Source organism: Salvelinus fontinalis, chromosome 8 (genome assembly GCF_029448725.1).
Source record: "Salvelinus fontinalis isolate EN_2023a chromosome 8, ASM2944872v1, whole genome shotgun sequence".
Taxonomy (NCBI): domain Eukaryota; kingdom Metazoa; phylum Chordata; class Actinopteri; order Salmoniformes; family Salmonidae; genus Salvelinus; species Salvelinus fontinalis.
The window spans coordinates 33255497-33268758 of record NC_074672.1 but is presented as its reverse complement, the minus strand read 5'-3'; the positions used below and the strand labels follow the sequence as shown (position 1 = coordinate 33268758).

At 43.0% G+C, this 13262-nt stretch overlaps 1 protein-coding gene across 3 annotated transcripts; it reads left to right on the top strand.

The window, feature by feature from the left end:
• The first annotated feature begins 695 nt into the window (after positions 1 to 695).
• LOC129861105 (glutathione hydrolase 7) lies at positions 696 to 13001 on the top strand. 3 transcript variants are annotated; one of them, XM_055932239.1, is made up of 15 exons: positions 696 to 775; positions 2726 to 3287; positions 3577 to 3803; positions 3948 to 4099; positions 4257 to 4374; positions 4649 to 4716; positions 5445 to 5518; positions 5626 to 5819; positions 6495 to 6582; positions 6731 to 6858; positions 8637 to 8725; positions 8937 to 9089; positions 10160 to 10277; positions 10523 to 10760; positions 10898 to 13001. In XM_055932239.1, exons 2-15 carry the CDS (start codon positions 3068 to 3070, stop codon positions 11071 to 11073), a joined length of 2043 nt encoding a protein of 680 aa, XP_055788214.1. In that variant the 5' UTR covers positions 696 to 775; positions 2726 to 3067; the 3' UTR covers positions 11074 to 13001. The 3 variants fall into 3 exon arrangements, with proteins under 3 accessions (XP_055788214.1, XP_055788212.1, XP_055788213.1); XM_055932237.1 differs by lacking the exon at positions 696 to 775 and adding an exon at positions 2081 to 2279; XM_055932238.1 differs by lacking the exon at positions 696 to 775 and adding an exon at positions 2355 to 2530.
• The last annotated feature ends 261 nt before the right edge of the window (positions 13002 to 13262 follow it).

Genomic DNA, 13262 nt, shown 5'->3' with positions numbered 1-13262 from the left:
GGGGCATGGTCACATGGCTGGGAAAGACAAATGGGTGGGCAATGGGGAAGACAGTACAGGAATACACACAGAAACAACAGCCTCTCCAAGAACGTCCCAGTTTTAAATCTTGTGGGGGAAAAAATAAGTATGGGTTTTTGAGCAGCTGACACATTGTACGACCTAGCAGGGTTAAAATACAAATACACACGCACAAACACTCGCACATAGACACACAGACCCACAAGCATACCGTAAATACCATAGTATATAGACTAACAAAATAAGGATAGCAATTTAAATTATACAAAAGCTTCTCATCTAAACCATATTGCACATAGTTTGCACACTTGATTAATGCTATGATTCACAAATGTGTGGATATTTTAAAAGCCTTTCATTTTCAATTTGTTAAAGATAGCAAAAATGCTTACTACTGGTATTAAGGTAATTTTTTCAAGAGCCTTTGTCTTTACACTGTACCACTCAGAGGAGGGTATGTGGTGTTGATGTCTCTTAAAGAGATATTTGAATATAGATCCGTGTCTTTACACAAGTATCTCTCCTGGACCTAGTTTGTGTCATATAGTGTAGTGGAAAGTGGCCCTAATTCTATTTCCTTGAGCTGCAGGCTGGTGTAGCCTATAAACAGAGAGAGAGAGAGGGGCGGTCTGTCCAACCTCAGGTTTCCAATCCTTTCAGTAATCTGCTACAGCACGCCCTAACCTACTGAAACTAGTTCTGCAACTTCAGTAAAGAGACAACACCACTTCCCCTTCCAGAAGCACAGTCTCAGGTAAATGCTAAACCAGATACCTATTTATGTTTTTTTATGGGGTGTTGTAGGCTATATGTAAATATACCTACATGTTACGTTTTCAACGAGATCTGTGTTTGTTCACCGACTGTAAGATTCCAACAGTTTGATTGCAGGTGAGTCCTGCCGTCTCAAGGTGAGACCATATTGTATTTTAGGATCAACAACTGTAGGCAACCACATCTCATTGTGTGACCTGTAGGCTTACCTTCAGTGGTGACCATGTGACCATTCGCTTTAGTTATGTCACTGATTTTACATATCACCGAAGATCATCTATTATATTGACAAGATAACTGAGTGACCGCTCATATTTAACAATGGAAATACATGTCCTCAAAGATGGAAGGCAGGAAGGAGAAGGCGAGATCAGGTGGGACCATTCTAGCCAATGAGAGGGCAGATAAGCGTGGTAACGATAGGCACAACTCTGATATAAAGTAGTATTTTTCGAAGTTGCCAAAATGCCATGTGCATCAATTTAGGCTATATCGGTACATTTGTAACAACCTAACCATCACAAAACTTCTATTCAATCAAATAAGCCTCCCGTATCAAATGAGCAATTTCATTCAGTAAAAAAATATATACTGTAGCCTATAAAAAAAAAAATGACAGCTGTGATCGAAACAGGAAGTTACCGTACAATTTTATAAATGCAGACAGATAATTTGTTCGTTCGACATGCGGGAGATCTTTGGTAAAATTAATTATGAGAGAAATGATGGTGGAAATGCCATTAGGCTCAAATATTGATATAATAATCATCATGTAAAGCAGGGGCGCAACTTTCTCTAGGGACAGTTCTGAAATTGCATTTCTGTCCCCCCCCAGTTTTATCATTGGAATGTGATACAAACCGAGTCAACGGTGGGCTTCAGGACCAATGCGGATGCCTCAGATCGGTGGGGTAGGCTGTTTAGAGTGTTTATCCTGCTGGATAATTAAAAAAATAATAATAATAATAAATGATGCCCCCCACTTCTTAAACGCAAGTTGCGCCTCTGATCACGTGCTCGAAAATGTGTCGCCAATTCAAATCACAATTTATTTGATTGGATGGAAACCTAACTAGTGACCTCCACACAAAAATGCCTCACTCCATAGTCTTATTTTCGTGAACAGATTTTAGGCGAAGTAAACACCTCTTGCTTCTTCCTCTCTGATATCACATATTAGGTGTAATGATTAGTCCAAACAGTTGCAACGTTTTGCAACAAAAACGAGAGTTTCTATTGGAAGAGTTCAGGTAGTTCCCGCCCCGTTTCGTTCGCTTCCGTTTAATAAAACGTTTAGGAAACGTTTTGCAACATAACGTTTGTATAACGTTTTTATATTGACTGCGTAATGAATACGCCCCTGCTCTCTATCTGGAGATGGCTACAGGAAAGCCCTAATGTTCTGCCTTCCTACCATTATAAATTCTACAAGAACGTCCTATCTGAATTGGGTGATGCTTGAATACAGTTGTCTGTCTCAAATGGTAAGAATTTCACAATTTTGTTTTACTGCAAAGAATATTCCGTCGCAAAGGGGGGTAACCTTAGCGATGCGTCAATTTCTGGAAGCCAGCATATTTGTAGGCTGTAGCCTATGTAGGTTGCATCTCGAAGCGTAGTCTGGAAAATCAACAAGGAGATAACAACAACCCTCTCAGGGAGCAGCTGACGCGATCAATTCTGACACATTTGATCTAATAACCACATTACGCGGGTTTTGTGGTTGTAGGCCTAGGTAGATATTTGCCGCATATAGCTGATGTTTCACGACCACTTTCACCGTGGAAGCATAGACTATTGGTAGCCTAATATTCATAGAGGGCTATGTATTTGGCCTACTGTTTTAATACTCAATCTATTAAGTTATGCATGTGGTGTTGGCTTTATTTTCAACTATGAATGATATTAGATGCGTTTGATCCTTCCACAGGTCTTGCGAATGGAATCGGATAGGCTATGAATAATTGCCGCATCACCTCCTAGACCTAGAGGGAGCCAGACAACAATGTTACGGATCAAGTGCAACATTGTTACAACGGACCAATAACAAGTGTATTATTGCAGACCAATAGCATAACTAATTGCAACATTTTAACACACCAGGCTTAGGCTACATGGCTATCTCGTGTGACGTCAAAAGGAAAAACTGAAGACAATTGACCCTGAAGTCTGCTGAACAACATCATCAGTGGATGCTGTAAGTCAACAAGAGAGAAGAGCTCAGGTTGCGCTGACTCCTCTATTCATTAGTTGTGTTAACTGGACCGCCGCCATGTATAACCCTGCCAACGATGCCGTGGCCGGGTACTCCAGCGGCACCATGACAGAGAAAGACCCGAGCCAGGAGACGACCCTGGGAAGTGCCTACTCACCGGTGGACTACATGAGCATTACCAGCTTCCCCAGGTTACCCGAGGATGACGTGGTTTCCGGGGAAAACACTCTCAAATCACGCAAAGATGACGACAACTTCCTTAGCGAGCAAGACACGGGTAAGAGACCGGTGGAGACATAGCAGACAATAAGGTGGTGATTAACCAAAACATCAGTCATAAGGTCTACATAACACTGTCATAGCAGTGACATCTCCTTTACCTCCCTTGTCTGCCAGACAGTCATGTATGATGTTCAATATGTTGTTGTACTCAGAGCCATATACAGTATTTAGATATAAATAATGGGTCTGGTTGTACTTATTCTGGCAACTGCTGCCTGCCAATTGCCCTTCATGCCCATTAAACGCTTCCTGAATTGCATTGACCTCTGACCTCAATGTTCCAGACCCAGACCTGTTTCTGAAGTCAGCCCGTCTGCAGCGTCTCCCGTCCTCCGCCTCTGACCTGGCCAGCCATGACATCACACCCCTGCGGGAGACCACCAGAGACCCTTTAGCGGAGGGCTGTGCCTGCCAGAGAGATGGCCTCACTGTCATCATCACAGCCTGCCTCACCTTTGCCACAGGAGTCACTATTGCTCTCATCATGCAGATCTACTTCGGAGACCCACAGGTGTGTGTGTGTCTGCTTTCCGCCCATCTTCCTCTCTTTACCCTCTACCTATCTCTCTGCCTCTCCATCCTCTCCCTTCCTCTCTCTACCCTCATTCCCTCCCCCAATCTAAGTAAATTCCCTCTCCTCTTCCCTGTGTGTCAGATCTTTAACCAGGGTGCAGTGGTGACTGACGTGGCCCAGTGTACATCTCTGGGCTTCGAGGCCCTGGAGAAGCAAGGCTCCAGTGTGGATGCTGCCATCGCTGCTGCTCTCTGTCTGGGTATCATACACCCACACACCTCCGGCATCGGCGGGTGAGTCTTCACACTTCACACCAGCAGATCATCACCAGCAATAGATAGTCAATAGGATTAGGTGGATCCAAATCAAAGTGTGAGTTATGTCCCTTAGATCTGCAAGAAGAGGATGTGCTTATTGCTGTTGAACAACACTGGTCTTTGTTATTTGCAGTGGAGGCGTGATGCTAGTGCATGACATCCGTAGGAACGAGAGCAGGGTCATAGACTTCAGTGAGACAGCGCCCTCTGCCATCCTGGAGGACATGTTACAGACCAACCTGGAGCTCAAGGTAAGAGCCTCATCATAACCTCAGGCCGAGCTTGAGAGCAGCAAAACCGTAATGTATCATGGGTTTATTGTGACTGACATGTCTGTTCTACAAAAAAATATTGAGTCGTTACTTATGATGCAAGGTGATTTGTAGATCAGTCAGTCGGCAGTCACCTGCAATCTTTATGATGCTCTCGAACACGGCCTTAGTCTACAGCTAAAGGTCAAGTGTTGTGTCGGCCTGGAGTTCTGGTATTTGTAGTCACGGGAAATGTTCACTATCTCTGTTCCAGCCTGGCCTGATGGTTGGAGTTCCGGGCATGCTCAGTGGGATGCACCAGGCCCACCAGCTTTACGGAAGGTAAAGTGAAGTCTCCATGGCTTTTTATCACTGATGAAGTCTCTTTGTCTTAGAGCATTGAAGCTCACTAGCCCCAGTTAAATTCCACAAGGTTTAATAGGCTCTGGAGGTCTGCTTGCTCCAGTTTAGCGCACACAGACAGTCCCAAGCCTTTGAATGGGTTTATCAGGAGTAGAGTGTTATTCTCTGTATCAGCCTTGTACAAGGGGACTATTAGTCCATCTCCTGTACAGTGGAGCTATAATTACTCCAGTGATACATGGTCATTATCGTGGCTCAGTTGGAGGAGTGGGGTGCAGCGTTGAACAAAGCTGTGGGTTTGATTACAATGTTGTCTACATACACTAAATATAGCTATGCACAGATGTTGGATCTTAATTTGATCACTCTTTTTTTGCTGATCATTTTTTTGCACCGCAGGAAATGCAAACTTATAGTCTATTTGAGTCTTAAAAACACTTCTAAAATTTGTAATTTCCACTTTGAAATTTCAGAGTTGATTTGTCCCGCTACAAAAATGTCCATTTAATTATCATTCACATAATAATTCATATTTCTTGTTGCTGCAGAATAATTTTTCTGCTGTAGCAAAATGGCTCAAATTAAGATCCTACCTCTGTAAGTGGCTTTGGATACAAATGTCTGTTAAACCATATTTTATTACAGATTTAGGACATAAAATGTAATGATAACACAATCCAAACGGATATTTTTGAATTTTTTCCCAGAATGCCTTGGAAGGATGTAGTCACCATGGCAGCAGATGTGGCCAGAAGTGGTTTCAATGTTACACATGACCTGGGTAAACATGAGGAATTGATATTATGCTAAACATATTATGCATCGGTGCTCCTTAGATCAGTGTCTAGGGGCAACTTCATCCTATTCTGTATCCCCCCTTCTCTCTAGCTGAGGCCCTGGCCAAGGTAAAGGACAAGAATGTGTCGGAGGCTTTCCGTGCCCTGTTTCTCCCCAATGGTCAGCCTCCCCTCTCCGGCCTGTTCTCCCGACGACCCGACCTGGCCGCCATCTTGGACGCTTTGGCAGCCAATGGGATTGCAGAGTTCTACAGTGGAAACCTGACCCAGGAAATGGCAGCTGCAGTAAGGAGCTCATCTGTCTCCCGGCCGTCAGCCTCTGGCATTGTATAAGCACTCATAAATACTGTATTGGCTCCATTTTAAAAGATATGCTCTGGGTAGACGTAGCACTTAGGGACATCTCTATGATCAGCTTACCTTCTCTAAATCCTAACCTTAACCATTAGGAGGGGAAAGCGTAACACTGTCCTTGGATCAGTGTATAGGGGTAACTTCATCCTGCTCCAAAAGATACTGCTTCTCGTGACGTCACTTGGTTATTCCTTATTTATAGGGATGTAGTCAACTTTATTCCATCAGCACAACTCTTGTCAGAATGGAAAGGTATTATCATGTGTTTCATGTATTTAAGCGATAAGGCCCAAGGGGGTGTGGTATATGACCAATATACCACGTCTAAGGGCTGTACTTAAGCACGATGCAACGCGGAGTACGTGAAAACAGCCCTAAGCCATGGTATTTTGGCCATATACCACAACCCCCTGATGTGCCTTATTGCTATTATAAGGTGATTATCAACGTAATTAGAGCAGTACAAATAAATGAGAGCAGTAAAAATAAATGTTTTGTCATACCCTTGGTATACGGTCTGATATACCACGGCTGTCAGACAATCATCATTCAAGGCTTGAACCACCCAGTTTATAATGAGGTTTTTAATCATGTATTTTCTAACAGGTGCAAGCCAGAGGAGGAGTTCTCTCTGAGGAGGACTTTGGGAACTACACCACCATCCTACAGCAGCCAGCCGAGAGTTTCTATCAGGGTAAATATGGGGTTCCCTTTGAACAAATATCTTTTCACGATTATATTGTGATGATGCATCCTCGCTCCCAATTCTTGCCAGATGTGATATTTGAACCTGCAACCTTGCGGCTAAATGCATCCATTTCTCTGTTGTTGATGTTGTGTAGGGCACCATGTGATGGCAGCCCCAGCCCCCAGTGCAGGAGCAGCTCTGATCACAGCTCTGAACATTCTGGAAGGCTACAACATCACCAGCCAGGTCCCGCGCAACAGCACCTACCACTGGATTGCTGAGGTACTGCGCCCTATTTCATTTACATGACTTATGAAAATACTTGGGTGTCAACCTGATCATTGAGTTAATCAGTAATGGTTGATGATTACTACATGCATCCCATAGTAAATGTTAACCCTGTATACTGTGGTGTCTACAGCATGTACAGTCGTGGCCAAAAGTTTTTAGAATGACAAATATTAATTTTCACAAAGTCTGCTGCCTCAGTTTGTATGATGGCAATTTGCATATACTCCAGAATGTTGTGAAGAGTGATCAGATGAATTGCAATTAATTGCAAAGTCCCTATTTGACATGCATATGAACTGAATCCCCAAAAAACATTTCCACTGCATTTCAGCCCTGCCACAAAAGGACCAGCTGACATCATGTCAGTGATTCTCTCGTTAACACAGGTGTGAGTGTTGACGAGGACAAGGCTGGAGATCACTCTGTCATTCTGATTGAGTTTTGAATAACACACTGGAAGCATTCAAAGGAGGGTGGTGCTTGGAATCATTGTTCTTCCTCTGTCAAATATGGTTAAATGCAAGGAAACACGTGCCGTCATCATTGCTTTGCATAAAAAGGGCTTCACAGGCAAGGATATTGCCGCCAGTAAGATTGCATCTAAATCAACCATTTATCGGATCATCAAGAACTTCAATCAGAGCGGTTCAATTGCTGTGAAGAAGGCTTCAGGGCGCCCAAGAAAGTCCAGCAAGCGCCAGGACCGTCTCCTAAAGTTGATTCAGCTGCGGCATCGGGGCACCACCAGTACAAGTAGAACTTGCTCAGGAATGGCAGCAGGCAGGTGTGAGTGCATCTGCACACACAGTGAGTTGAAGACTTTTGGAGGATGGCCTGGTGTCAAGAAGGGCAGCAAAGAAGCCACTTCTCTCCAGGAAAAACATCAAGGACAGACTGATATTCTGCAAAGGGTACAGGGATTGGACTGCTGAGAACTGGGGTAAAGTCATTTTCTCTGATGAATCCCCTTTCCGATTGTTTGGGGCATCCGGAAAAAAGCTTGTCCGGAGAAGACAAGGTGAGCACTACCATCAGTCCTGTGTCATGCAAACAGTAAAGCATCCTGAGACCATTCATGTGTGGGGTTGCTTCTCAGCCAAGGGAGTGGGCTCACTCACAATTTTGCCTAAGAACACAGCCATGAATAAAGAATGGTACATAAACACACATCCTCCGAGAGCAACTTCTCCCAACCATCCAGGAACAGTTTGGTGACGAACAATCTCTTTTTTAGCATGATGGAGCACCTTGCAATAAGGCAAAAGTGATAACTAAGTGGCTCGGGAACAAAACATTGATATTTTGGGTCCATGGCCAGGAAACTCCCCAGACCTTGATCACATTAAGAACTTGTGGTCAATCCTCAAGAGACGGGTGGACAAACAAAAACCCACAAATTCTGACAAACTCCAAGCATTGATTATGCAAGAATGGGCTGCCATCAGTCAGGATGTGGCCCTGAAGTTAATTGACAGCATGCCAGGGCGGATTGCAGAGGTCTTGGAAGAGAAGGGTCAACACTGCAAATATTGACTCTTTGCATCAACTTCATGTAATTGTCAATAAAAGCCTTTGACACTTATGAAATGCTTGTAATTATACTTCAGTATTCCATAGTAACATCTGCCAAAAATATCTAAAGACACTGAAGCAGCAAACTTTTTGGAAATTAATATTTGTGTCATTCTCAAAACTTTTGGCCACGACTGTACTGTATCTGTAAAGCACAGATACTTCTGTAATTTTCACTTACTAATGTCTCTGTCCAGTCTCTGAAGATTGCTGTGGCCCTGGCCAGTGGGCTGGGAGACCCTATGTATGACTCTTCCATCTCAGACATGGTCACACAGATGCTCAGGTAGGTTCTTCTTGATCAACACATTACATCATCAGACACTTTGATCAAACAAAATATGAAGATGATTGAGACATGAATCACCGTGAAGCGTGAACATCAGACCCGTGTGATGTTTTAAACCATCATAAAGCTGGCTAACTTGTTGATTCCTCGACCCCCCCCCCCCCCCCCCCCCCCCCCCCCCCCCGTTGTGCTACCTGTGGTCCTTCAGTAAGTCCCAGGCAGTGCTGCTCCGCCAGATGATCAATGATTCCCAGGCGTTTCCCCCGGGTCACTACATGCCCTCGTACGCCCTGGAGGAGGGCGCCGTGGCCAGTCAGGTCATGGTTATGGGGCCTGACGACTTCATTGTCTCCGTCATGAGGTACACCAAGAAACATGCTAGCAGATACCATAGACTTCCAGTCATTGTGCCAATGCTAGTTAGCGTTGGCTCTCGAAACTACCTCTAACTTCCTTCATACTGCACACAGAGACATAATGGTATCCATGAGTTCATCTGACTCTGGGGAAGCAGATAAATGGCATCATTGCCAAAATCCCAAAGTATCCCTTTAACCTCAGAGACATTATTAATCAAAAATGTTTGTTCCAATCTCCTATTGAGTTAATAATCCTGGACTTTGAAGGTTTGTGCAATGGAGTAAAGTACTTAAGTAAAATACATTAAAGTACCACTTAAGTAGTTTTTTTTGGTATCTGTACTTTACTTTACTATTTATATTTTTGACAACTTTTACTCCACTACATTCCTAAAGAAAATAATGTACTTTTTACTCCACGCATTTTCCCTGACTTCCAAAAGTACTCGTTACATTTTGAATGCTTAGCAGGACATGTCTAATGACATCCCTGGTCATCCCTACTGCCCCTGATCTGGCAGACTCACTTAACACAAAAGCTTAGTTTGTAAATGATGTCTGAGTGTTAAAGTGTGCCCCTGGCTTTCCGTAAATTAAAAAAACAAGAAAACCGTGCCGTCTGGTTTGCTTAATATAAAGAATTTGAGATGATTTATACTTTTACTTTTGATACTTAAGTATATTTTAGTGATTACATGTACTTGTAATACTTAAATACATTTAAAACCTGATACTTTTAGACTTTTACTCAAGTAGTATTTTACTGTGTGACTCACTTTTACTTGAGTCTTTTACTTGAGTAAAAGGTATCTTTACTTTTACTCGAGTATGAGATTTGGGTACTTTTTCCACCATTGGGTTTGAGTCAAGTTGCTCATGTGTAACTCAGGTTAGGATGCGGTCCAATATCGGCCAAATAGTCATGATTGTATTCAGATGCTGGGTGCTTTGTTCAGAAAAAGAGGACTGTGTACTATGTTTGATCTATTACTGTAAATGTTATTGCAGTTGTTGACTATACATATTTGATGATTGTAAGACGGTTGATGTTATCTCTGCAATCTCCCTTTAGCTCCCTGAACCGTCCGTTTGGCAGTAGGATAGTGACACCGTCTGGGATCCTGTTGAACAGCCAGATCCTGGACTTCTCATGGTCCAACAAGACCCAGACCTCTCAGCCTCCGAACCCGGTACCACTGCCTGTCATATAATGGACTGGTTTTATCTTTGACTTGGATTTAATCAATCAAAACCAGGGTTTCCCAAGCTCGGTCCTGCCCCCCTCATGATGGGTTGGTTATTTGAATCAGCTGTGTAGTGCTAGGGCAAAAAACAAAACGTGCTCCCAGGCCAGGACCGAGTTTGGGAAACCCTGATCTAAACCACCAGTTATTGGGCATATGAATAACCCTCTCTCTGCTGTCTCTGTCTGCAGCATAATGTCATCCAGCCTGGTAAGAGGCCCCTGTCCTTCCTGGTGCCCACGGCAGTGAGGCCTCGCCTGGGTTTGTGTGGCACGTACGTGGCCCTGGGATCCTCCAACGGGGACCGGGCCCTCAGTGGCATCACCCAGGTGTTGATGAACGTCTTGTCCTCTCGTAAAAACCTGAGTGACAGTTTGGCATATGGTAGACTCCACCCACAGTTGCAACCCGACACTCTCTTGGTGGACTGTGAGTATGGCCTTCAGAAATAGTTTCTAACTTTGTCTCTGTTTCATCCACAAATAATCACATTCATGTACTGTATGTCTAAACACTAAACTTGTTTTTCATCTTTATTCCTTCCCTCACTTCTTTCCCTCTTTCAGCTGAGTTCCTGGAGGAGGATGTGGAGGTGCTGCAGTTCAAAGGTCACCAGGTGCAGAGGGTAGACGTCCTCTCATTGGTGGAGGGCACCAGGAGGACCAATGACCTCATCATTGGGGTGAAGGACCCGCGTAGTGCGGACGCCTCAGCCCTCACCATGTCCATGAACATGCCCTAGCCTTTCTTTACGCCAGGGTTGGGTGAGTGACAGGAGGGGGTGTAGGGGTGAGGGATACAAAAGGGAAACAGAGGGTTTTGAGGAGTATGAAGGACAAATGTCTATATATGATGCCAGTATTTTGGAGGAAAATGATGCTCGAAAGGGCTGATATTCCACCAAAGGGCTGATATTCCCAAAGGGACTGATAAAAACGGGATTATTATGGACAGGTATGAAGGAGGGATACTAAGGGATATTAAGAAGAGGAGTAGAGGTGCAGGAAATGGAGGGGCGTGGAGCAGTCTTTGGTTGTTCTGGAGAAATGTGTAATGAGTCTCTGAAATGGGTAATACCCTCCTACTCACACAGGGTGTAGCATGCTGTGTGTTTTCAGTTGTCTTTTACCAGGCACATTTCACTGTAAATCCACTGGGATATGGCTATGCTCACACACACTGAGAGGACAGAAACTGAAATGGCTCCTTCCACCACACACATGCACACACACACACACACACACACACACACACACACACACACACACACACACACACACACACACACACACACACACACACACACACACACACACACACACACACACACACACACACACACACACATTCCTACATACGCACGCATTCATTCCTTTGCACACATAACACACACAGATGGCATGCTTACGTCTAGATTCTCCTCAGTGGCCCATTTAACTTAGCTGAGCATCCCCTCCCCTGCCTGTCGTTATACTTCCACTCATTCAAAATGCCGGCGAATGCCAGTGCATATAAAATCATATGGGTTTGATCTGCTCAGTTCCATTATCTTCCCTTGTGAACACTCAGGAGTTGGCTAGTCACATATTGACACACCTTGATTTATGCTTAGACCACCTGTTTACTGTGTGTGCATTTGTATGGGCAGTGAGTCAGTGACTGAGTCAGTGACTGTCCTTAATCGGATTCTTGTGGCTTGAGTCTAAAGGTGTAGTAGCTTGTAGATATCTAACCTGTTACGAACAATCACTAGGTTACTAGATGCCATTTTGTAAAGAATAGAGATCATATTCTTATCTCAAAAAGAGAGTGGACACCGCACACTACTCTTCACGTGAATGTCGTCCGTCCTCACTTCAATATTGAATGTTATTTATTGCTAGTACTACTGGGTTTAAATAATGTTGTATTATTATTTAAGGTGATCTGGGGTAATGACTGGAAAGGGAGTAGTTTGAAAGCTTATTGCAAACATTTTTCAGAAAGGATATTTTTAGAATGAATGGTCAGAGTGACCAGGTTATGAACAATTGCTCGTACAATGGTTTTTGTCTATTTATATTAACATATTTTGCTTATACTTGGTCATTTGCACAGATGTTTTCAGTTGAGACAACACTTGCGCTATCTGATTTACTTTTTAATATATTGAATGATTATTGTATTTTAGTGAAACAGTAGATGTTAGTCTTTGTGCCCATATTGCTGTGTCAATGGGCTATTTATTATAGCACGTATGAAAAGACTCTCCCTTTGTATTCCAAAATGCTACCACAGGCCAATTCTTATCCATAGCCTAACTGACCATTGTGCTAATACCTCAATAGATGTGGCTGTTTTCAATCTAATTTCAAAATGCCAATAACCATGATAAAACACTGCTTGGTTACATAAGTAATCATTGATGCAATTATGAAGCATTAAATAAATGCATATTTTATTTTCTCATTTGTTGAGCAATGACTGGCCTATACATGGGCTCTGTTTTATGTGATGCTATTTGCCTTTCCTTCTCCTTTGTCTTAAATTTTAACGTCCACTTGTTTGCACAGTAACAAGGTTGTTTGTATACGCTACGCATTATGTACTTTGTATTGAAAAGTAAGAATTCACACTGGAAGAAACACTGTATAGGAGGGCCCAGTTATGGAATAAATATGTTTACACAGATATGTGTATATAAGGATGAAGTTACTGTTACTATGTTTTTGAAATGAATTATATTTTTAGACATACTGAACTGTCATTAAATGTATTATTATCAAAATATAAACTATAAAGGTAATCAAATGGGTGTGTCAATATCACGTTTTAAACATGTGGTGCAAATTATTTAAAACTTCTAACAAATGTGAGAAGTCATAAGCTAGGAACCCAGTGAAAATCTTTTACGTTCAGGATTTATTTGTCACGTGCACAAGTACAGTGAAA